The 22,908-nt window shown below is 42.9% G+C and overlaps 1 protein-coding gene across 9 annotated transcripts in view; it reads right to left on the bottom strand.

The window, feature by feature from the left end:
- The window catches only part of LOC111875648 (oxidation resistance protein 1), a 394,105-nt gene that overhangs the window by 168,393 nt on the left and 202,804 nt on the right, over window positions 1-22,908 (bottom strand). For 8 of the 9 annotated variants that reach the window (XM_023872059.2, XM_033750161.1, XM_023872054.2 and 5 more), the window contains exon 3: window positions 8,897-8,956. The exons of the other annotated variant lie outside the window; for it this stretch is intronic. In XM_023872059.2, coding sequence (XP_023727827.1) covers window positions 8,897-8,956 — 60 coding nt within the window. The remainder of the gene's footprint in view (window positions 1-8,896; window positions 8,957-22,908) is intronic. 9 annotated transcript variants of the gene reach the window in all.

The following is a 22,908-nucleotide window of genomic DNA, read 5'->3' as shown; positions in this document are numbered from 1 at the left end:
CGGCTGATCCCCGTCCAAGGAGACCTACAAACTGTGTACAGGATCAAGTAATTGAAAAAGCGGCCAAGATTCAACAAAGCGGTTAGTCGCTGGCTTCCCATTGCGGCGGCCCGGGTTTGATCCCGTGTCTGGTCAAGTGGGATTTGTGGTGGACAAAGAGGCGCTGGGGTAGGTTTTCTCCGAGTACTTCGGTTTCCCTTGCTAATCTTCATTCCACCAATTGCTCCACAATCACCCTCACCTATCATCTGGGGCTGGTACAATAGGCCAGAAGTGGCCGCAGTACAAGGGACTTAGTCCCACCCCACTAGCAATACAAAGAAAGGGTTCAACAAAAGGACTGTAGAGCTATAAACAGATTACAGTGTATAGCTTATTCGTTCTAATCATTGCATTTTTGCTGCAGATCACATCAAATATATGATCGACAAGATTCTATTAATCCAAGCGACATCTCGGTTGTGTCAGGTGTTAAGCATGTTGAGAGAGTAAAGGGGTAAAGATGTTACCTGTGAAGGAGAACATACTTGCTCAGAGTTTCTTTCGTTTGCATCAATGTACGTATAGATTCAATGTTCAACTGCTGATCCTTTTCGCTTCACGAAGTCCAAAGTGCAAGAGTACCACCGAAGTTTCCTGAAGTTGTAGCTAACACGGACCCTCCTTCTCCCCCCCCCCTCAAAGCCACATTTCCGAGATTAAATTCCGTAATCGTACAAACCCCGTAGAGATACTTCCCAGTTAGCCTTCCTCTGGCACTATAAAGTGGACAAAAGGAGGCGGTAGTTACGCGAAGGTTCTGGAAAATGTGACGCCTGTTACTCAACAGAGAAAACATCTGACATCATGTAGCGTGGCTTAATATATTCATTTAGTTTTCAGCTAAAACATTTATTTTTAATAATTTATTTCGCTATACTGTTTGCGCTGACAATTACAGTTCGGAAATCCAGTGCGGTACATTTACTGTTTGTAATGCATAGTAAAAATTCGTTTAGTGGGAGTGGAGTCCAACTGGGTCCACTCGGCACGGCGGCCACTGATTGGCCTATTGTAGCCTGGTGATTATTATGATGGAGAATTTGGTGGAATGAAGATTGGCAGGGGAAACCGAAGTACTGGGAGAAAAACCGGACCAGCGCCACTTTGTCCACCACAAATTCCACTTGACCAGACCCGGAATCGAACCCGGGTCGCCGCGGTGGGAAGTCAGCGACTAACCGCTTGAGCTAAGCGGCCTCCGTAGTCTAGGGGTAACGTTCCCACCTCATGACTCAAGGTACGCGGGTTCAAACCCGGCGGAGGTCGTGGAATTTTTAAGGGCGGAAAAATTCAGGGAACAAGTCCTCCGGGAGGGACTTTAAGCCGTGGGTCCCGTTTCGTAGATTTACGGCACGGAAAAGATCCTCATGTCTCTAGGAGACCTCTGAGCAAAATCAGGCAACAATTTCCCGCCCTAGTAGTTTCCAATGTCTCTGGTAGATGGGGGAAATATCAGGTACCGACGGCCGACCTCGTTGGCTGAACGGGGCTTATAGCACGCACCAGTACCGGTAGGGTATGGAGACAGTAGAAATAAAAGGGGGATGCACAATGGACCAATAACTGTCTAAGTGCATGGGGAAACCCACCCCTTCCAATAACGATGATGATGATAATAATAATAATAATAATAATAATAATAATAATAATAATAATAATAATAAACCGCTTGAGCTATATCCCTCTGTCCCTTTCTTTCTCAAACATTTAGGTGACGTCACCGACATACCTAACCAGGAGCCGTAGTGGCTATTACGAGACAGCATGTAGTCCGGGAAACTGAGCTGATACCGTGCAACTAATCCTAGCAGCATGGCCAGCGCACGTACCCGAGTGGAAAGTCGCGGATAACAAATGGGAGTCATGAAGCAGTACTTGTACACAAGTTCCAATGCATGATTCATTATTTATTACCGTACAGTCACCGTCTGCTAACCGCACTGCGTGCAAACTAACATTCTTCTAAGCCTAGCAGTTACGAAGGCGACTGGCGACTCCATCCACATGCAAATCGCCCGACATTTAGACCAAATTGCTGCCACAGTTTCCTCTATACTAACCTCAACTAACTCTTCTATAACAGTCGACAGTTTCATTATGAGAGTTGATGTAGGGCGTGTCACGAATACCAGATCTTAATTAACAATTCTATTAACTTCTAAGTCTCGTTTGGTATTAGTAAATACATTATTAAATTATATTATTAAATAACAGTATCTAATTAGATCATAACAAAGAGTAGTTAAGCCCTCCACTGGACGTGACCTTGAACCGATCCTCACGATCTATCTTCTTAAACGTTTTTTAATATTGTGACATAAGGGGTGAAGGCCGGAATGATGAAGCCAAAAGGGAAGGTCGTTGCTATGTAGCGGCTTATAAACACTCCCCTTCGCCATTAAACGAGCAACCTAGCAACGGCTAGTGAAGATGAACGAGAAAACAGTGTGTTGTAGTGATTCGTAGAACGTATGAATTAGTGAGATTGTTATAATTACTTGTAATTACGATTAAGTGTTCAATTATCAATCGAAACCCCGGTGTCTATTCACTAATACGTGGCAGTATTATTCTCACGCCTCCTTCTCGGTCATCTAAGTGTGTTTTCTCAGAATTTTCACCACCAAAGGTCTGTATGGTCAGCCCAATGTAGATTCCTAAATTTCACTATCCTAAAAATACTGGCTGACCCTTATACGGGTAAATCACGGAATTACCCCTCTTTCTAAAATATTCACTTCATCTTCCTTGGGTTTAATATGATCCTAAACACTTTGTTTCCAAGATCTTCTAACTCGTGTTCGTCCTTCAAAGTAAAATACCACGTTTCACGCTCATTCAAAACAGGCAGCAGCTGTTTCATATATCCTGATCTTCAGTGTCCTGGAACTTGTTTTGTCAGTAAGTGGCTTAGGTCAACCATTCCCCAGTCTGCTGGATCTTTTCCTAATGTAATACGAGGGAGAGACACTAAACAGGTCATGCATGGAAGTAAAACAGCTGTAATTGATGTAATAGGCTTCCTATGTGTATCACTAGGTAGTAGCACAGTCCAGCTTCATGACAGTCTAAGCAGAGCGCATGCGTATACTGAGGCTGGTTTCAGTAGTCAAAATGGTGACCGTGCCTGAGGACTGCACTACCGAAGAGAAGCGTTCTGCTGGCAGAAGTACTCAATGCAAAGAATATTCATAAGAAATGTTTCCTGTTTACGGTGGGAAGTGTTTGTCGCGTAAAGCGGTTCACAACTGGGTCTAGAAATTCTCTCAAGGAAGTTCAAAAGTCGCAGATGATGAAATGGAGGCGCATAAATGGTTTGAGACAATAGTCAAAAGACTTTTATGCTGCGGGTTTCGACGCATTGGTAAGGCGATAGGACAAGTGTATGAATGTTGGTGGATGATATGTCGAGAAATAACTGCTTTTCTCAGGTTTGAAAATCACATGTTTTAAGTTTTATATCAATTTGTGACCTATTTATTGACTCACCTCACATAACTGAGCAAAATTAAAAACAGCATCAGGGAAAAAGCATCCCTTGTTTTAGCCTACTGTTAACTGTAAAAGCATCAGATAAATGCTTACCTACACGAATTCAACTTACAGGCATACCATGTACATACAATTTAATTAATTAAATAAATTTCTTGTGAATTATGAATTTAATTAAATTTTACAAGACTTCCCTTGTAACTGAATCACGCGCTTTTATTAATAATTCGGAATAACCGATGCAATGATCCATTATATCGCGTTCATAATTATTCTCTATGACAAAACAAAAGGCAGTGTCCGCTCGACCGGTCTTGCAGCATACTACGAGTATCATATGTTCCCATATCTGGAGATGTCTAATGAAAGCCTATAGAGCTACATATGAAATATATTGCCTTCCTTGGAGCACTACTGAAGTGACACAAATTTCAACATTAAAACTTGAATACCATAGGCCTAGACATTGCTCGAGTGTCCCAGACAGAAGCTGTCAAGTGTAATACGTAAGATGACTTACAATACCTAAAAGATGCACACTCACAACTCCCAAATTCAGGTGGCATGTGCCACGTAAGAAAATGTAGTAATAAAATTGTTCATTTTCTGTACCTGACAACCTGCATGCTAAAATGGAGGATTTCAGTCATCTAATTTATTAAGTATTTTGAAAACCGATCCTACCAACAAAATAGGTCCCTATATTACCATTAGTAGTATTGTTATTGCTCCCTCTGGACATCCGTGAAAGGCCGTTTCATTTTAGTTTCTTTAATCTTATAAGACAGTTGGTAGGACTCCTTGGACTGTGGATCTGCCCGTCGCAAGGCTGCTGCTGCCTATACAGGACAACACAAACACAGAACAAAATCAGACAGACATTAATCCCTCCATTGGGATTCGAACCCACGATCCAAGTATTTGAACGGGCGAAGACAGTTCATACCTTATACCGCGGGGTCCTATATATTTTATTTTTTGTTATTACTCTTAGTGGTGTGAGACTGAATCCACAGGAACTAAGTCCCTTGTACTGCGGCCAATTCTGGCCAATTGTACCAGCCCCAGATGATAGGTGAGGGTGATTGTGGAGCAATTGGTGGAATGAAGATTGGCAGGGGAAAACCAAAGTACTTGGATAAAACCTTCTCGAGCGCCAACCTGTCCACCACAAATCCTACATGACCAGCCCCGGGCACGAACCCGGGCCGCCGCGATGGGAAGCCAGCGACTAACCTCTAATGTCCTCTTTACACAGATGTTGAAGCGAGAGAGCCCAAGTATCGCTGATAAAAACGTGATATGTGTAAGGGAGGTAATGACGTCATCAGTGTCGACGGTAAGATGATTAAAGAACATGGAGTAGTTCGTGGGATTTGAATTGGGAGGGGAAGCCTACGTACTCGGAGAAAACCTGCCTCAGTGTCGCTCTGTCCACCAAAAATCCCACGTGATCTGACTTGGTATCGAACCCGGGCCGCAGCGATGGGAAGCTGGCGACCAACCGCGTGGGCTATGGGCACGGTCGTAATGCAATAACAGACTAACAGATTATTTGAGGCTTTCATGGCGGACCGATGCTAATTTTGATCCAGTTCTTTTTTTATTATTCCGATGGCTCCATGCAGAAGTATTTCCGACGTTCTGGAGATCCTTGCTGCCTCCCTCTTCAAGGCGAGGTGACTACCCTGCGGCCCTTTCTAATAACTAGAGTACACATTCAGTGTTCGGAGCTGAGCGATAGCCAAGAAGAAGGGAACCAAAATGCAGAAGTAAACAAGTTCTGGGAAGAACTAACCGTCTCTTTCCTTTCACTATAATACGCAAAAAAAAAAAACTTTAGTACATACGCATAATGAAGTCAATAAAACAATACAATATGTGAGGCTGTAGTGTTGGTATTACTGCTGGAACGGATGCATGAAGAAAGCCATAGAGATGACTTCAGATGACATGACATACATACAAAATTCCATGACAATCGGTTCAGGCATCAAGTAATATTACTGTTATTATATACAAAATTTGAGGCTCCAATCCTGGTACTATTGGTGGGAGGCATTCAAGTCTACCGTTGAAATGCCATTTGGTGCCATCATATATGCATACAGACTCGTTGCTAGGCAGCGACCGCAAAATAAACAGCTACACAACAGCCGTTGCTAGATAATGGCAGTAACTGGATAGCAGTGTTACGCGGTCCGTGTGATAGCTACGTAACGCAACAATAGAAGAACTCTTGGATGATATGTTTACCATGTCATCTGTGCCGAGGCTATATAACGAGGTGCAGATGCGATTACGAGGGAGTCTTGAGACGGCAGTGAGAAGAGGAGGAGGTTGGTGTGAGACGGCTGCCAGCCTGGGAGTTAGATAATGGCGCTGACTGCAGCTAGAGCTGGTGGAGTGAAGTAAGTTGGTTGGTGAGTGACTCAGTCTTGAGTTCGGCAGTTGGAAGCCATTTAGTTCAGTTGGGGACCAGACGTGAGACAGGTGACAGCCAGCGAGGACGAGATGCCGTAAACATGGAAGTTGAGGGATTTACGGCGTTGGAAGCCGTTACCAGGCAAAGACTGGCGAAGATACAGCAGACTGAGAAGATTTAGTACGTGCTGCAGTGAACTGCTGAGTGTGTTAACTAGATACAGTTACAGATATTTACAATCTGTAAGTGTTCAATAAATCAAATTACCAATCAAAACCCCGTCTACAGTCACTATAAAATCGTGACTACACACAAGATGGATATTCGGAAAGTAACCTCCGTTTATTCTAGGCAACTAATGTGAAGCGGGGGAGAGCTCGCGCATGCGAGGTACAGACACATGAACCCTTGTAAACCTTCACATAACTGGTCACATAGTGCTCGTTCTTGTCTCTACAGAGTGAGTTACGATGTGTCCTGCGGTAGATAGTCCCGCAAGCTTTGAAATTCGAGCTGTTATCCGCTTTCTATACGCTAAAAAACATGAGTGCTGCGGAAATTCGTCGTGCATTACGGCCAAAATGTAATGAGCGAAGGAGCTGCAAGATAATGATGTAGAAGGTTCAAAGACGGGTGAACAAATGTTCATGATGAAGAGCGAAGTGATCGGCCGGTCATCTGTAGTGATTATATTGTGCGAAATGTTGACCAAAAAATCTGAGAAAACGGCGTTTCACGATTTCAGATTTTTCCTGTAAATTTCCACAGAATCACAGTTAGGTTATACTATCACAAGTTCTGCGGAAAACGGTTCCGATAACGGTCACAGGTGCGCACAAAACGTGGAGAATGTCTTCGGTTTTGACTTTTCAGAGCGATGCCACAAAGAAGGAGATGAATTTCTCAACAACATTGTACGAGTAACAGGTAACGAAATGTGTGTTTCATTTGTGAATGCTGAAACGAAAGCGCAACAAAAGCACTGGATGCACACACATTCACCAAACAAGCAGAAAAAGTTTAAACAGACGTCGTCTGCTGCCTGAAAGCTGCTGACAACTGTGTTCTGGGACAGGGCAGAGGTACTGATGATGGAATTCATGAAACAAGGGGCCACAATAACGTCACAAGTGTATTGCATAACACTGGAATAAAGCGTGGGGCCATTCAGAGAAAAACGCGTGGAATGCTGACATACAGTGTACTCGTAGTACTCCTCCATAACATTGAACGTCTGCATACAACTGTTCGCACTTGAGTACTGCTGTAGCATTTCAGTTGGGAGTTGTCTGACCTTACAGCTCTGATCTCGCTCCGAGCGACCACCATCTGTTTACCAACCTGAAGAACTTGTTGGAATCAGAGAGTTCCAACAATAATGAGGAGTATATGAAAGGTGTCAAAACGTGGCTGAGCCCACAGGCGGCAGAATTGTTCCCCAATACGACAAGTGCCTCAATTTCGGCGCTGACTACATTAAGAAGCAGCTTAAGTATGTAGGTATTTTCTGTATATAACAAATCTCTTCTCTCACTGTTTATTTTCTTAACAGTTCACCAGGGGGGTCTTTCCGAATACATACCCATTTCCATGAAAATCGGTTTAAGAGATCAAAGTTTGTTACAGGGGGATACACGTACAGAAACATAGACAGCAAGGTGATCTCGTAAGATCTCTATCTTTGGTGTGTGTGTGTGTGGTCGTGTATTAAGCTGTTATTTTTTCACCTACTTCTTGGAGCATTCTAAAAGAAAATTATCTAAAATGCGCCTATTTATTTCACCATGTCTGTCAGTCCCCATGGAACACGAGAACTTCTCAACTGATTTTAATAATATTTTATGCTGAGGAGTTTCACTAAATTCTGTTGATGCATTAAATTTTGGTTGAAGACGAACAACAATAACAGACACTTACATGCAGATGGAAAATCTGGTAGCGCTGGGAATGAAACCCAGACCTCTGGATCTGTAACCAGGGGCGCCTACCGAATTACTTATATCAAGGAATGGGAATAACAACACTTACACATGCAGGCTACATCTTATTCAACCTCCATCATGTTTACAAGACTAAATTATTAAAACCGATTTGCATTTAAATACGTTGCCATGCGATTTCTTCAACAGAAAAGAAAAAGAAAATAAACCTTTCGGACGGTCTTCTTCGTTACAGACGCGAACATACCGGCATTGTTCCAAAGCTATTATTCAATCTAAGCTGGTCTCATTATTTTCCCCAGTACTTCCTTAATTATTAACCATATTACAAATGTTTCAGCGTAGTTGGTTGAGGCACTATGCTACAAGCCGGAAGGCCGCGGGCTCCAGTCCCGACGACTATTACATTTCTTTCAATTGACCTAATCCTTCCAGCCGCACTATGGCCCTGGGGTTGACTCAGCCTCTAACAAAAAATGAGTACCACGAATCTTCCTGGGGGCGATGGGCGTAGGACGCGTAAGGCTGACAACCTTAGCGCCATCAGTGAGCCGTCTGTCTAGAGATAATGTGGGAGCCTCGACAACTCACAACCCTATGAGCCTTACCGGACTGTTACAGGGATACCTTTACGTTTATTAAAACTGTTTCAAATAAAACTCGTAAATTTTAACGAGGTTCTTATATGATGACTTTCACGCACTTTTCTTAAGACAAATTACTATCGACATACTAGACTTCAGCACCGTGTAAACATCGGTCTATTATCTGTAAGATATGAAAAAATAAATAAATAAAACTTGCTTGAGACAAGGCTTTAATGTAGACCCCCCCCCTCAACATTATAATCCTTATCATAAGTCCGATCCGTAGTTTCGAAGGTGAAACATGCGGATAGAAAAGATTTCCCAATTATATGTTCATTTTATGAGTTTCGTGCAAAGGTCACATATAATGGATGTTTCAAGAGCGTGGAGTGTGTCAATCGAATACTCACCGTTGCCATGGCACGATACTGTCGCTGGTACGCGTGATGTCTTGAGACGCACGCCGAGATCTGGTCAAAAAACAAAAACAGAAAACAAACTAAATAGTAAAATAAAACAACAAAAAAATTAAAACTATAACAAAAAGTAACAACTTATAACGCACAAAAATACAACTTAAAACTGTACACAATATACAATCACAGAATTAAAAAAATGATAAACCACCTCATCGTTATCAAAAGTTAAATTTGAACAGTGCTCACAAACCTTGATCTCTCTACTGTTTGTAATATTATCAGCAAGAGGCAGCACTTCCCACTTTGCCAGAGTCAAGGCCTCCAACATCACACGCCAAACAACTTTGAGAGCTACTGGGGGCCTTGACAAACTGGGTTCTGCAGGCTGGCGCCATCTGCAGAGACTATCTAGAAACATTTTTGCGTCTACTCAGCTGTCACAGAGATCGGAATCAACAGCAAAGGAAAACAGTAATACTGCTGACAGCGCAGTTTTCTCGCTGTAAACAAGCGAAATGTGATAACGTAGCGGAAGGTTGCGTTGGAAATTATTTTCTTGTCCCAAGCAAAAGCACCTCTAAAATGGCCCATCTAATAACAATTCCTGCGTTAAGATCCAAAAGTCTGCGTCGATAGTGTATTAATACAATTATTGTGTTAGGCCCAATCGATAGAGTTAGTCACTATCTCTTGGTCCGGAGACAGGGACTAGCTTTATCGATTGGGCCCAACTGAGTACGTTCTCCCTGAAGATGGAGGGCAGAATCCAGTCTCCGAAACGATGCCTTTTAAATAAAAACAGTATGAAGGAAAATGTCCAGAAACACAGGAACTGTATTCCTGCGTTGCTTACTATCTAACATAGGAGGACATGCCTAGCATTAATGCATTCGGGTTGAGTGAACTAAAAGAAAGTTTTAACATACCAATTCATGTTTCTTTAGGTCCTTCTGCCGATTTGTTTAAACCGAGGACCCAAATCAATTCTTAATGATTTACAAAGTAACACTATTACTTCGAAACAGACACAACACAAATTTCAGGAGGTTGTCTTCAATCTTCGCTGCAAGAATACGATTGCACGGGCTGCAATATGAATTCAGCGTTATTCGTATGGTGGGGCGGTTCCATTAATAGACATGCATACGGTAACAGAGCCACATTACTGACCGTTTACGTGAACTGATTACTGGCTCTGAGGCAGGCACCTAGGCTTTGGGGTATACGTATAGCAATGCCATAAAAAAAGAAACGTAAACGGGGTAAATTCAGCCTCATGAGGATATTTGAAGCGCTATTTTAAGGAAATAGCGGCCGCGCTGACCACGTGACACCCTCTAGCCGTTAAAGTTGGCACTAACTTCGCCGACAAGCGGCGGTCGCTCGGTCGGTATAGTCCGCTTGCGGACTAAAATCACGGAGTTTATTTCGTTTTTGTTGTAGCGCTTCCTTAAATCACATAATAAGCAGTTAGAATCATTAGTGCTTCACAAGATGACGGCAAATTTCTAACTGAATAACATTAGATACATTCCGAATTTATCCTTCCATTTACTGCAGCACGAATCTTACAGAATGTGTTACTTGAAATATATACAAAGTACTAACAGAATTAAGTTCGAAGTTTTAACTGGCAATCTGGAAATATAAAGAGCTCTATTAATTTTCCCTTTCATAACTTCGCAGAAATTGTTCAAGTCCTACACAAGCCTCACGGCTCGGTCCCTCAGGAAAGTTTGTTTTCACGACCTTCTAACAGTAATATCAAATATATCCTTTGACATTTTATGACTTCATGTACACGGCCTTGGTATTTTCTTCGAACTCAGATATAAATCTGCAGTTATGAGGGCAGGTCAACAGCATATAGTCGTCTTATTAATAATTCGTTCCTACTATACATTTCAAATCAAAGATAAAGATATGTCTTATATGTGCTTCACGTCATTTTTTTTCCTTGGCACTACAGCCCCAGTGGGCCTAGGCCTACCTCCATGAACTTCTCCGTTCACTTCGGTTTTTCCGGATCTTACACATTAGGTAGGGCTCCTTGGGAGGGTGATCAGCTTGTCACAAGGCCTCTACCTGTACACAAACACAGAAAAACGCACACACACAACCTAAACATCCATGCCCTGAGTGGGATTCGAACCCACGATCCCGGTTTCCAAGCGAGCGAAAACAGTCTTCACGTCATATACCCATTATATACCCGTCATATACGTCATGTACCCATTTCCGGAGTCAACTTCTCTCACAAATGTTGCAAATGCAGACATAGCCACAGTTAAATTAGGAGTAACAGAGAATCGATAAGGACCGAAACTAAAAAAGCCATGGAAAATTATAGATCAGAATGCAAATATCAGTGAAAAGAATTGAAAAGTAAGGAATATAGGTCGGACGGACGGAAGGACATTTAATTCCCTTTCCCACACGATCACTGAGGTAATAGAAATTAATTTTTCTTTCCTTTAGCGTGCTCGTTCAGAAATGAGAACATTTGCAGGGAGAAAATGAAGAGCCAGAACTTCTAGCGCAAATTCGCAACAAAATTCAGTCTGAAGAAGGTCGTCTTCTAGGATGTGGCTGCAGCCACGTGCTCAAGCTGGTTCCTCGTTCGCGGATGTTCCTCCGAAACGTCGCTTCACACAAGATCTGCAGGGAGCCATATCACATAAGACGGCATTCCTCATAATCAACGCCGTGGAAAAATTTACAAATTCCGTCTGAATTTACCTTGACAGTATTCGAGTTTTACCAAAATAGCAAAAAAAAAAAAAAACTGTAAATAATGATAGCTGCATTTCATGAATAATGAAGCAAGACAGGAGACATACAATTTAAAAATACAGATTTCATTTCGAATGAGATTTTCTCGCGTCATTTACTAGTCAGACATTATCTCGGTTCAAGAAACTTCCGTTTACAATTTCTAACATAACGTGAAGTTTCGCATGCCGCCGCCTTGAATCCAGTATAAACAATTCAGTGCCATGCTGCAATTAGGCTACTGGCGACAACCTCTCGATCCCAGTCCGGAACTGTGTGCTTCTTTAGCGAGCCATGCATGAGCGAGAGTAAAAACGACTACATATCAGTACTGATAAAGTCATTGTACCTTAAGCCTGCTAAAAAACTTTACGAGGTCTCGCCTTATTGATACCCGATTGGAAATCACTAACTTCTGCAGACTCCTTATCTGATGAGTGGCAGAATCACAACCACCTGAGCGACCAGAATTCGATCCCACGCTAGGTCACGTGGAACGTGTATCGGATAAAGTGGCAATAGGACAAGTTTTCTGATGAGTACATCGACTTCCCCTGCCAATTCGCATTCCACCGACTGGTCCATGTAGCCATGATACTTAATCCGTTCCTCTTATACTCTAAAGTGTCGAGGTTGTTTTTTTTTTATCATTTCACAGACGGCAGGACTCCTTGGACGAGAGATCAGCTCGTCGCAAGGCCTCCATCTAAACACAGGACAACACAAACACATACACATTCCAAATATCCAACCCTTGTGTTGGATTAGAACCCACGACCCCAGCTTCCGAGCGAGCGACGACAGTACATGCCTTAGACCGCCCGGGTACCGTGACCGGCCCTGATACTGTTGTTAAATAAAGAACTTAAAAAAGGTAACATCCACCCGAGCAGCAAACCTAATGCAGCCAAAACAAGGGATGGAAACTCGAAAGAGAGACAGCCTCTTGACTGTACGAGTAATTCCTCTATTTACCTAGTCCGAAGTTATCAATTTTGGGGCACGCGGTAGCGTAGTTGTTTGGGGCACTATGCTACAAGCCGGAAGCCGCACTATGCCCTGGGGTCGACTCAGCCTCTAACAGAAATCAGTACCAGGAATTAATTAAATAATTTTCCTGGGGAGTAAAGCGCGGCCGGCACGTAAGGCTGACAACCTTACCGCCATCTTTGAGCCGATTGTCTAGAAAATGTGGGAGCCTCAACGTCTCACAACCCTATGGGTCTCCACGGCCTGGTACAGGGATACAGGATCAATCTGATAAACACACATAATACAGGCTTCAATGCATTGCTGGTCGAATGACCACTTAATTCATACTGTTAAGTAAATTCAATGATGTTTCGGCTACACAGGGCGATCATCGAGTGTATATGATGATTTGCGTGATTTACAGCAAAACATGGACCAAGTGGTGGTTGGACAAATAATTCTGTGAAGCAGAACTGATGGTATCAGAGAGGGGGGAGGGGTATGGGAGGGGGAGGGGTGTAGAGAGGGGAAGAGAGAGAGAGAGGGTGTGTGTGCGTGCGTTTGCGTGAAGTGAACCACTAATGCAGCAGGATGCTCAAATACGTTAACAGGAAACCAATGTCTGTGGTGCAGTTCTAGGTGAAATGTCCCTAGAAGTAAACATGCCACAGATCTGGTTATGAAATGTATGAACATGGTTACGCACATTACAATCATTATGAACCGCGTTGTGCTGTCCACTTCTCATCCCTCTAACGTGAGCTACATCGCACCCTCCTTAATTTAATCAAACTGGTACTACAAATGTAAAGTTGTCCCTGTGCTTAAGCACTATGCAGTGAAGACATATAAGGGAGAAGAGGTAGAGCTCCACCAATCCTGACCTTGGCACTACATGAAGGTGTGGTCAGCTTCATGCCCCGACCGCTTAGACCCAAAGAGAAAGAGCCCCCGGTACCCATTAGATAGGATTCTAGGTGGGCCCCAGAGCCGGTTTGACAATTTGGAGAAGAGAAAAATCTTGCCCTGCCCGGAATCGAACACTGACCGTCCAGCATATAGTCCATCGCTATACCGACTAAGCGATCCTCACCCCATATCATGCCGATTTGACAATTTGGAGAAGAGAAAAATCTTGCCCTGCCCGGAATCGAAAACTGACCGTCCAGCATGTAGTCCATCGCTATACCGACTGAGCGATCCTCACCCCATATCATATTATAGGGTAGTAGATAACATGCGATGGCTTACAGATCACTTTAAGCTATTCTATCCTAGAATGAGTGGATTATTGTTCTTAACACATGCCGAAAATCAGACAATTCGAAATATAATCAAAATTTGCTGCAATTACGTAACACCGGGGGAACAGAACGTTAATTCTGCGCAGCAACGAAGTTCACAAGTGTGCATTTAACGCTTAAAGGTGTATTTTAACACTCTGATTTTTCAGAAACTAAAAGTGTCAGAATAAAAGGAAAGTGTTCACTGTTGGGAAGAACAATGAGTACCGGGGGCTCTTTCCTCAGGGGTAAAACGGCCGGGGCGTGAAGCCGACCACTCACCTCCAACCAGTGCCGAGGTCAAGAAACTGTGGATTTATACATCCACTCCCCCATACGCCTTCATGACGTAGTGCTTAATTAGTTAAGCACAGGGACAACTTTACATTTTACCTTTACCTGTTGGGAAGAAAACGTTAGAAATAAGACATAGCCCCTTCTCACGGTAAATGGCCGACACATACAGGACACACCTTCAAGGAAGGCCATGTCTAACGTTAAAGACAGACAGGTATACAAGAGCCGATCTATCTCACTCTCAAACAAGCGTTCTTTAGGACTGGAAAGAAGAAAACGTGTTAAGGCCAAGGCGAAACCCTGTATTCATATTACCATGGACCATGGCCTCTTGTGACCTCGCTTCAGGTCATCCGCAGCCTCCTCTGTATATCGGACTTGTCACCCGTCACAACAATTAATTAAGTGTACAAAAAAAGAATAGAGTGTGCTAAAATAAGCCGATTTATAGCAGACAGGCACACTACAGGTGTCAATGGGAAAACCACAGGCTGAGAAGACTTACTGTAACAAGGTTAAATGCATTGTTCCTCTGGCAAGGTCGATACGTCACTCACAATTCGTTTAACCAAAACTCTCAGAGACGCCGCTTCCGCAGTCGACGACAATGAACCAGTTTCCTTGAATGCTCAAGGAGGTGTAAATTCCTTTACATCTAAACTTTCGTTCCGGTTAAAAATGCGACACGAAGATATCAACAAAATCTTGAAATCATTAGTGACATAACGGGGCAAGCACTCAGGACCTGACACTGATATTTACTGAGCGAAAAGCAAGTATTACCTCTATGCACGGGATAATGAAATGGAGGAGAAAAAGTAGGTTATTAAGAATGCTCCATTTACGAAACTTACTTAATGCAGAGTTCAAGGATTAAATTCCACGAATAAACAAAGACGGATTATGTGAACTTTTATAAATTTGCAACGTCTTCTCTTTCGTATTTCATAGTGTGTCAGGCTGAGCAAAGAAGAGAACTGAAGGATACTTTCTCCTCATCAAAAATATCTTTTCACCCAATTTCCTTTCTCTGTCACCGGTTCTTACTGGATTAAAGCAACTTTACTGAAAGTTTGAGGCCAATTCTCACATCGAACAATGTTATGGATAAATACAGGCAACTTTTACACCAATGGAAGTAATGTTAGCAAAATATAAAATTAGTTAGGATGGAAAGACGTCCAGAAATTATAGTTCTACTGTTATCAGAACAAACAACGTGGTTCGCAGACCTCAGTGGTCCGTAGCGTTCAGCGTCTCAATATACGGGAAGAGGTAAAGCTATCCCTGTAACAAGTCGAGGAGGCCCACACGTTCGTGAGACGTCAAGGCTCCCACATTTTCTGTACAGTCGGCTCACAAATGGTGGTGAGGGTCAGAACACCACGCACTGACCATCATTTAAACCCTCGGAGATTCCTAGTTCTCATCTTTATTAGCATCTTAGTCGATCCCAATGCCACAGTGCGGCTGGAAGCATTAGGTCAATTGCAAAATCCGATGACCCTATCGGGAATCGAATCTGCGAGCTTCTGGATTGTAGCACAGTCTCAACCAACTATGGTACCTTCTTTTACACTAGCTCTACAGCCCTCGCGGGCCCTGGCCTCTGATTTTCAGTTTCATGATCATTTTACAGACGGTATGACTCCTTGGACGAATAATTAGCTCGTCGCAAGGCCTCTATATAAACACAGGACAACACAAACACAGAATAAACACGTATACATACAAAACATCCATACCTTGTGTGGGATTCGAACCTAAGATCCCGGCTTCCGAGCGAGCGAAAACAGTCCATGCCTTAGACCGCCTGGCTACCGTGACCGGCCAACTACGCTACCAAGTGCCCCAAATGCGCAGCAAAACTTACATACATTTTGTTCAAATTAAGAAAACAATCCATTATTATAGATTTAAATTTTTAATGGCTTTTTAAACGGGCAAAAGATACAGCCATATACGAGAAAAGAGAAATATTGTTGTAGCCTCAACACGTTCTGGTCATATATCATGAACCTCAGCGATATGTCTTCAGGTGCCTAAAGAACTTATCGCTTCAACAGAATGCCAGCAGCAATTATGTCTTCCGAATATGCAGCAGGAAAGTCATTTAACATACATCTTATTCTCCCTTGTTCCAGAGATCAGCAAATTTAACGTTATATACCAGAACACGCAAACCCAAAATATAAACCCATTCATTATTCAACGTAGATGGCGCTTATATTTATGGAGTACGCAACACAATAGGAGAGAGCGCAGATCTTCTCTTCAATTCATAATTCGTATTAAAACACGTTATGCTAGCGGAATTGCTAAACAGACCTTCACAAAAGCTAAATCTCCTTATTCTGAAGCTGTACAATGGTGCTTGGCAGTAGAGGCTTGTCCGAAATTTCACGTGTGCTAAAATGAAAAGGAAGAATTAGTGTCATAATATTTTTACATGACGCCTGAAAGCCGGAATAGTTCATTGCAAAACAGCTGCTCGCTAGGCACGTTTCCGCAGCAACGAATAAACATACAATAATAGAGGAACTGTTGACGGTGGCGACTTCTATTCGGTCATCACCGAAGTTATAAAAGGGGGACACGTAACTGATTCGGCATTATTCCGTGTAGAGGCGGGTTACAATACCTCCACCGTGACCTTACGAGTCGTAGGAGGCGATGAAATGGGAAGTATCAAATCTAAGACACTAAAATACGGTCGCGAGTCTCAAGGGACTCGGACCCGAGAATGACTGTGCTGGCGAGGACCAGCAGAAATTGTAAACGACAGACCCGTACTCTAGTCATAGACAGCTCCCCACATCAGCAAACATGTAACTGTCTGACAGTAATAAAAATCTGGTCTAAGCCCCAGAAGGGTGCTTTATTCCAATACGGAGTGGCCTACGGACCGACATAAGACACGACTCGACTCGACTCGACTCGACTCGACTCGACTCGACTCGACTCGATTCGCCATTACGTAAGGACTATAACCGCAAGTGTTCAGCTGGGAAATAAAAATTCTGGTCGCAGGTCTCTAGGGGCTTGTTGCGAAGACAAACCGATTGGCGGTAAAACGCCCGTCGTAAATTAATTGTGACTGACTGACTCTGGCTCTGACTCAGATTTGGCATTCTTCCTTCATTCGTTATTCATCCTTAGCGATTCGCAAGAGAATTCAGAAGGCAGTTCAGTAGTTGAATTGAGTGTCCAACTGTGGAGTCTCAACCAGCTGACCAAGAAAGCTGAAGAAGCGACGGATTCGTAAATCAGAAGCAAGTCAGTCACAGTAGAAGAGAAGACACTCGTAGTCGAGTAAGGAATGGAACGAATCTTAGGCAGTCACTGATTGTACGCTGTTGTAATTAATTGTAATTAAGAGTGACTGTAATAGAAGCGTCAGTAAATCCAATCATCCAATCTTGAACCCATTATTATTAATCAAGGAACTCCGGACACGTGACAATCTTTAGAAAGGAAATCGCGAATTAAGAGGACAATAAGGTAAAAAAAAAACTATGAATGAAAGTGGGGAAAGATACGAAGAAGGGGGGAGGGGTGTCATTACAAAACTCGTGTAATTAGTGATACAATTTTAGTCTCGGCATAACAAGTCTAGAAATGTCAATGCACCCACTTTCTTTTTTTTTCCCCGAATGTCTTGACAGTGGTAGAGTGAACACTAAAATAAAAATAATTATGCCGCGCCCATGATAGCGCGTACCAAGTAATTCAGTTCAATTCGCAAGAGTTTTGTATTTAATTTTATACTATGCACGGTCTCACAAACGAAAACATTTAAAAGTAGGCTAATGTTTGTTTAAGACTTACATACACGCAAATGAAGAAACAAAAATATTGTATTTCATTCTACAATCAAGGTGAAATATGTTGCGGCCTCAAAACAGAATTGGAAGGCTTAAACATATTAATTTGCACTATTAAACGAGAATAGTACTCTCATGGGTTATTTATTCAGCAATTTATCTAACAAAGTGTTGTCACATTGCTTCTGACAAATGCATATTATCAGTTGTATAATGTGAGTAAACTTGAATACTGTGTAAGATTTGAGGTTTTCACGGCGGTGACTATGAAGAAAGCAGTCTTCTGGGATTTGGCACCGTGTATATGTGGTGTTAACCGATGTTTCGGAGGAACGTATCGCCTCCATCTTCAGGGTAGAAGGAAAATGTAAGAAATCCGCAGGCGAAGAGACCGTGAGAACCAGTCTGCCAGAAAAAAAAACACCCATCTTACTACCTGCGTTAAACAAAAACACATAAATAGATTCTAAATCCACAGCACTTATCAGCCAAAATAGTAAATTAATAAACCTCAAACCAAGAAAATTATTTGAAACATCCGGTCCTCTCGTACTAAGAAATAAACATATACACGGTGCCAAATCCCAGAAGATTGCTTTCTTCAACTTGAACACTGTACTGATTTTCAACCGTCCTTGTGCAACTCAATCAAAATCCGTTAGGTTTCGACCTCTCTTCTTTCTGCTCTATTTCACAACATGTTTCGGCCTAACTGGCATTCGTCAGATGTAGAAGGTGTGTTTAAGGAGTGTGTTCTCCTTTCCTTTTGATGTATTAGACGCCTCTAGACGTTTCATTCAGGTTACGTTACGCCATGCCTTTCTGTCTGACCACGTGTTTGGTTTATGTTTCTTGAATTGTGTCATGTGTAGGGGGATGCGCGTGACATAAGACGACGTTGTGGACTGGATATGTTACACCTTATACATTCACAGCTCGGAACAACAGACAATACAGCGCTATCGCTATTCTACACACTTTCCAATTCATTGTTACACACGCACTAGAGTTCTCAGTCTTCACTAGTCTTATCCAGGCAACGGATTTATAACATTGTCACTGTCACTTGAAATCACACACGGAGTCTTCCTTTCGCAGCCCAACTCCTTTCCTGTCATTATGCTGCAGCTGCCAATTCCAAAGACTGGACTCAATTCAATTCCCGGCAGGCTGGCGTCTCCACTCTAGACTCTGCTTGCTTACTGCTGTTCTGTCCCGCTCTATGCTGCCGAACACTTCCTTATAACCTCTTTGCGCGGACTCCACAGAAAACACAGACTATGTTGTTAAGGAGGCGTGTTTACTGATTCATTGCCTAACAATGCACGTCCCATCCTAGCGCGCGGGAATGTGTTAACCGAGTCGTTGCCTAGCAATGGGTAAATATGTCACAATATGTTGGTTTCAACCAAACACATGGTTAGCCACAAAGGCATGGCGTAACATAACCTGAATGAAACATCCAGAAGCGTCTAATACATCAAACGGCACAGCGGACTCATTAAACCACCTTGCACATCTGATGGTCAACAAGGCCGAAATATGACGTGAAATAAAACAGAAAGAAGAAACATCGAAACCAAGCAGATCTTGATTGAGTTGCACAATGACAGATAAGAATCAGAACAATATTTCAAGTTTAAACACAGTGCAGCAGGATGCTAAAATATAATAGCATAATGTGAGATTTAGTCTACCTGTAAATTACGCACAGGGTAATCAGTAATCACAGTGAGTAAAACAACAGAGTTCAAAGTGTAAGTTTTGAGGTTTTCACGGNGGGGGGGGGTTAGGGAGAGCGGACCAGGAGCAGTGGAGAGCGATTAAGGCCATATATGGTGTTATGTGCTGGGGGGGGGAGGGAACGGCCAGTGAATCCAGGAAACTTGAGGTCAATAGCACTAGGAAGTTGCGGTAGACAAGAAGAATCGCTCTCTGCATTCCAAGCCATTCACCTGCTCTGAAGATGGAGGCGATACGTTCCTCCGAAACGTCGGCCAAAACGAAGAATACACGGCGCCTAAACCCAGAAGACGACTTTCTTCAACAGAGTTCAAAGTTCTCCCCCCCGGTTGATAACTCAGAAAACTGAACACTGCAACAGGGAGACGTTAAGTTCTGCAATCATAAATCCTATGAAGAAATTTCAACTTTACAATCTCCAACAGAGAACCGTCTCCATTAAAATACGAGAACACAGGAACAAAAGGGTGTGTTTATCTACGGCAGTCCTCAACCAGAGAAATCTGCGTTAGAACTTAATAAGCCTCTCGGACTTCCTTTTGGAGACTTAGTCCTTAACGCAATTAAGTACATTTCTTGTACTAAGGGAAGAAAACAGATTGAGGGTGTCTTATTAAACTGCAAGGACCTCAAATAAAGGAACTGACATGAGGTAGCAGAAAACCGCAAAACGAGGAGCCTCAGAATGCGCAGTCTTCACGATATATAATTACGGAGACCAAAACAAGGCACAAAAGATGGGCGGGGCATCTTGCACGCACTGGAGACACGCATACCAAATTTTAGTATTAAAATTTCGAGGAAAAAGACAAATTACGAGACATAACGAGTAGATGGCAGAACAATATTCAAATGAATCTTAAGGAAATGGTGTTTGGCCGCGGAAGTAATATCGCTGCCTCAGCATACTAGTATCCAACGTAGGGAGCTTGTGAGCACGGCACAAACCTTCGGGTTCCATAACAAATTTCTCGCTAATCGAGCGGTTGTCAGCTTCTAAAACAGAATTACGTAACGTGAAGCCGGTTAATATCATTATACTGCAACAAGAACTAACACGTTGTAATTTCCGAGATATATTTTACAAAATCACATTCAAATACCAGGAATTTACTTAGCCACATCATGATGGTACTATATACAAAGATCACCTAATTCAGGAAGATAAATAAATGTATCTTAACAGCGAAACGTCCTATTTTACAAATAATTAAAAATGCTAATCTTATTCTGAGACATCGCAATACTTACCGCGAAGTTACCTTATTCCAGAAAGGACTAATAAATTCATCTTCTAGATCAATTTGGGTTCACAATCGCTCTTTTTGAAAAGCAGTGATGATTCTAAAGGGTTCTGACGATGGTGGATGACGCATAGAATTACTGGGGTTCTGGACTTTTTCGATCGTCCGGAATTCTAGGTAACAGAGGACACGACGTTCCGGAAACTGGATCTGTTTCCGTCTTCAGGTGAGAATGGAAGACACCTACTCAGTTGAGCCCCTTAGAAAGAGCTAATCTCAATCACTGAAGATGGAAACAGACCCAGTTGTGTCCTCTTTTTTTTCCCCTTGACACTACAGCCCCAGTGGACCTAGGCCTACCTCCATGAACTTCTGCGTTCACTTCGGGTTTTCTAGATCTTACACATTCGGTAGGACTCCTTGGGCGGGTGATCAGCTCGTCGCAAGACTTCTACCTGTACACAAACACAGAAAACGCACACAAACATCCATGCCCTGAGTGGGATTCGAACCCACGATCCCGGCTTCCGAGCGAGCGAAGACAGTGCATGCCTTAGACCGCTGGGCTACCGTGACCGGCTCAGTTGTGTCCTCTTATTACCTATAATTCCGGAGGATGGAAAAAGTCCAGAAACCCAGTAATTCTGTGTGACAGTAATTATTGTTTGAAAATTCCACGACTAAATTTAATGATACTGAAGAATGTTCAGTATTTGGCATGAATCGGGTGTTTTAAGCCGTCGCAGCACAATTTACGGACGCCACTGCTTGCTTACTACGGAATAGTTCTGTCTCTCTCTCTCTCTTACAGACCTGATGATGCAGAAGTACGGCAAGTGACCGGGTCCAAGGCCAACCAGCCCCCGCCTTCACAAGAAAATGAGAAGAATTCTCCAGAAAAGTCCAATACATCTGCCTCGCTTACGGTACTGGAGACTTCCTACTCACGCGGAGTAGCGGCGACCTACTCGATAAGTGTCTCTGTTCCTCATGAGCAACACAAAATATGGGCGCTCTCAGGTACAGCTTTCGGTAATTCACGGAGCTTACTAACGCGGAAAGAGCCATTTCCTCAGATAAACTTAAGGCAAAAAGCGACGCTTAAAGGGGAACTCTTCCCTTCCTCTTATACAGTAAGTAAAAAGTATAGTTGGTTGAGGCACTATGCTGTAAGCCGGAAGGTCGTGGGATCGAATCCCGATGAGGTCATGGGATTCTTTTCAATTATCTAATCCTTCCAGCCGCACTATGGCCCTGGGGTCGACTCAACCTCTAAGAGAAATGAGTACCAGGAATATTTTTGAGGGTAAAGGGCGGCCGGCGCGTAAGACTGACAAACTTACCGCCATCTATGAGCCGAGTGTCTAGAAAATGTGAGAACCTCAACAACTCACAACCCTATGGGCCTCTACGGCCTGATACAGAGATACATTTACTTTACTTTTTATTTAGTTACCTACACTGCGTTTTTCTGAACATCTGTGACCGCCTCTGTGGTCTAGTGGTCAGAATTCCTGGCTACAGACCAAGAGGTACGGGTTAGATTTCCGGCGCTACCAGATATTCTGAGAAGTAGTGGGTCTGGAACGGGGACCACTCAGCCTCGTGATGATAATTAAGGAGTTATTTCAAGGAAATAGCGGCTCCGGTTTAGCAAATCGAAATTAATGGCCGTGGGGATTCGTTGCGCTGAAACGCGACACCCTCTATCCGCTAAAGTTGGCACTAAGTTCGCTGACAAGCGGCGATCTCTTGGTCGGTATAGTTCGCTTGCGGACTTAATGAGAAGAGGTTTTTGTTGTTGTTGTTGTTGTTGTTGTTGTTACGTGATACTCTAATGAAAAGGACAAGGGCCGAAACATAAAATG

The sequence above is a fragment of the Cryptotermes secundus genome, unplaced genomic scaffold (assembly GCF_002891405.2).
Source record: "Cryptotermes secundus unplaced genomic scaffold, Csec_1.0 scaffold297, whole genome shotgun sequence".
Taxonomy (NCBI): Eukaryota; Metazoa; Arthropoda; class Insecta; order Blattodea; family Kalotermitidae; genus Cryptotermes; species Cryptotermes secundus.
This window is presented reverse-complemented; position numbering and strand designations above follow the sequence as displayed.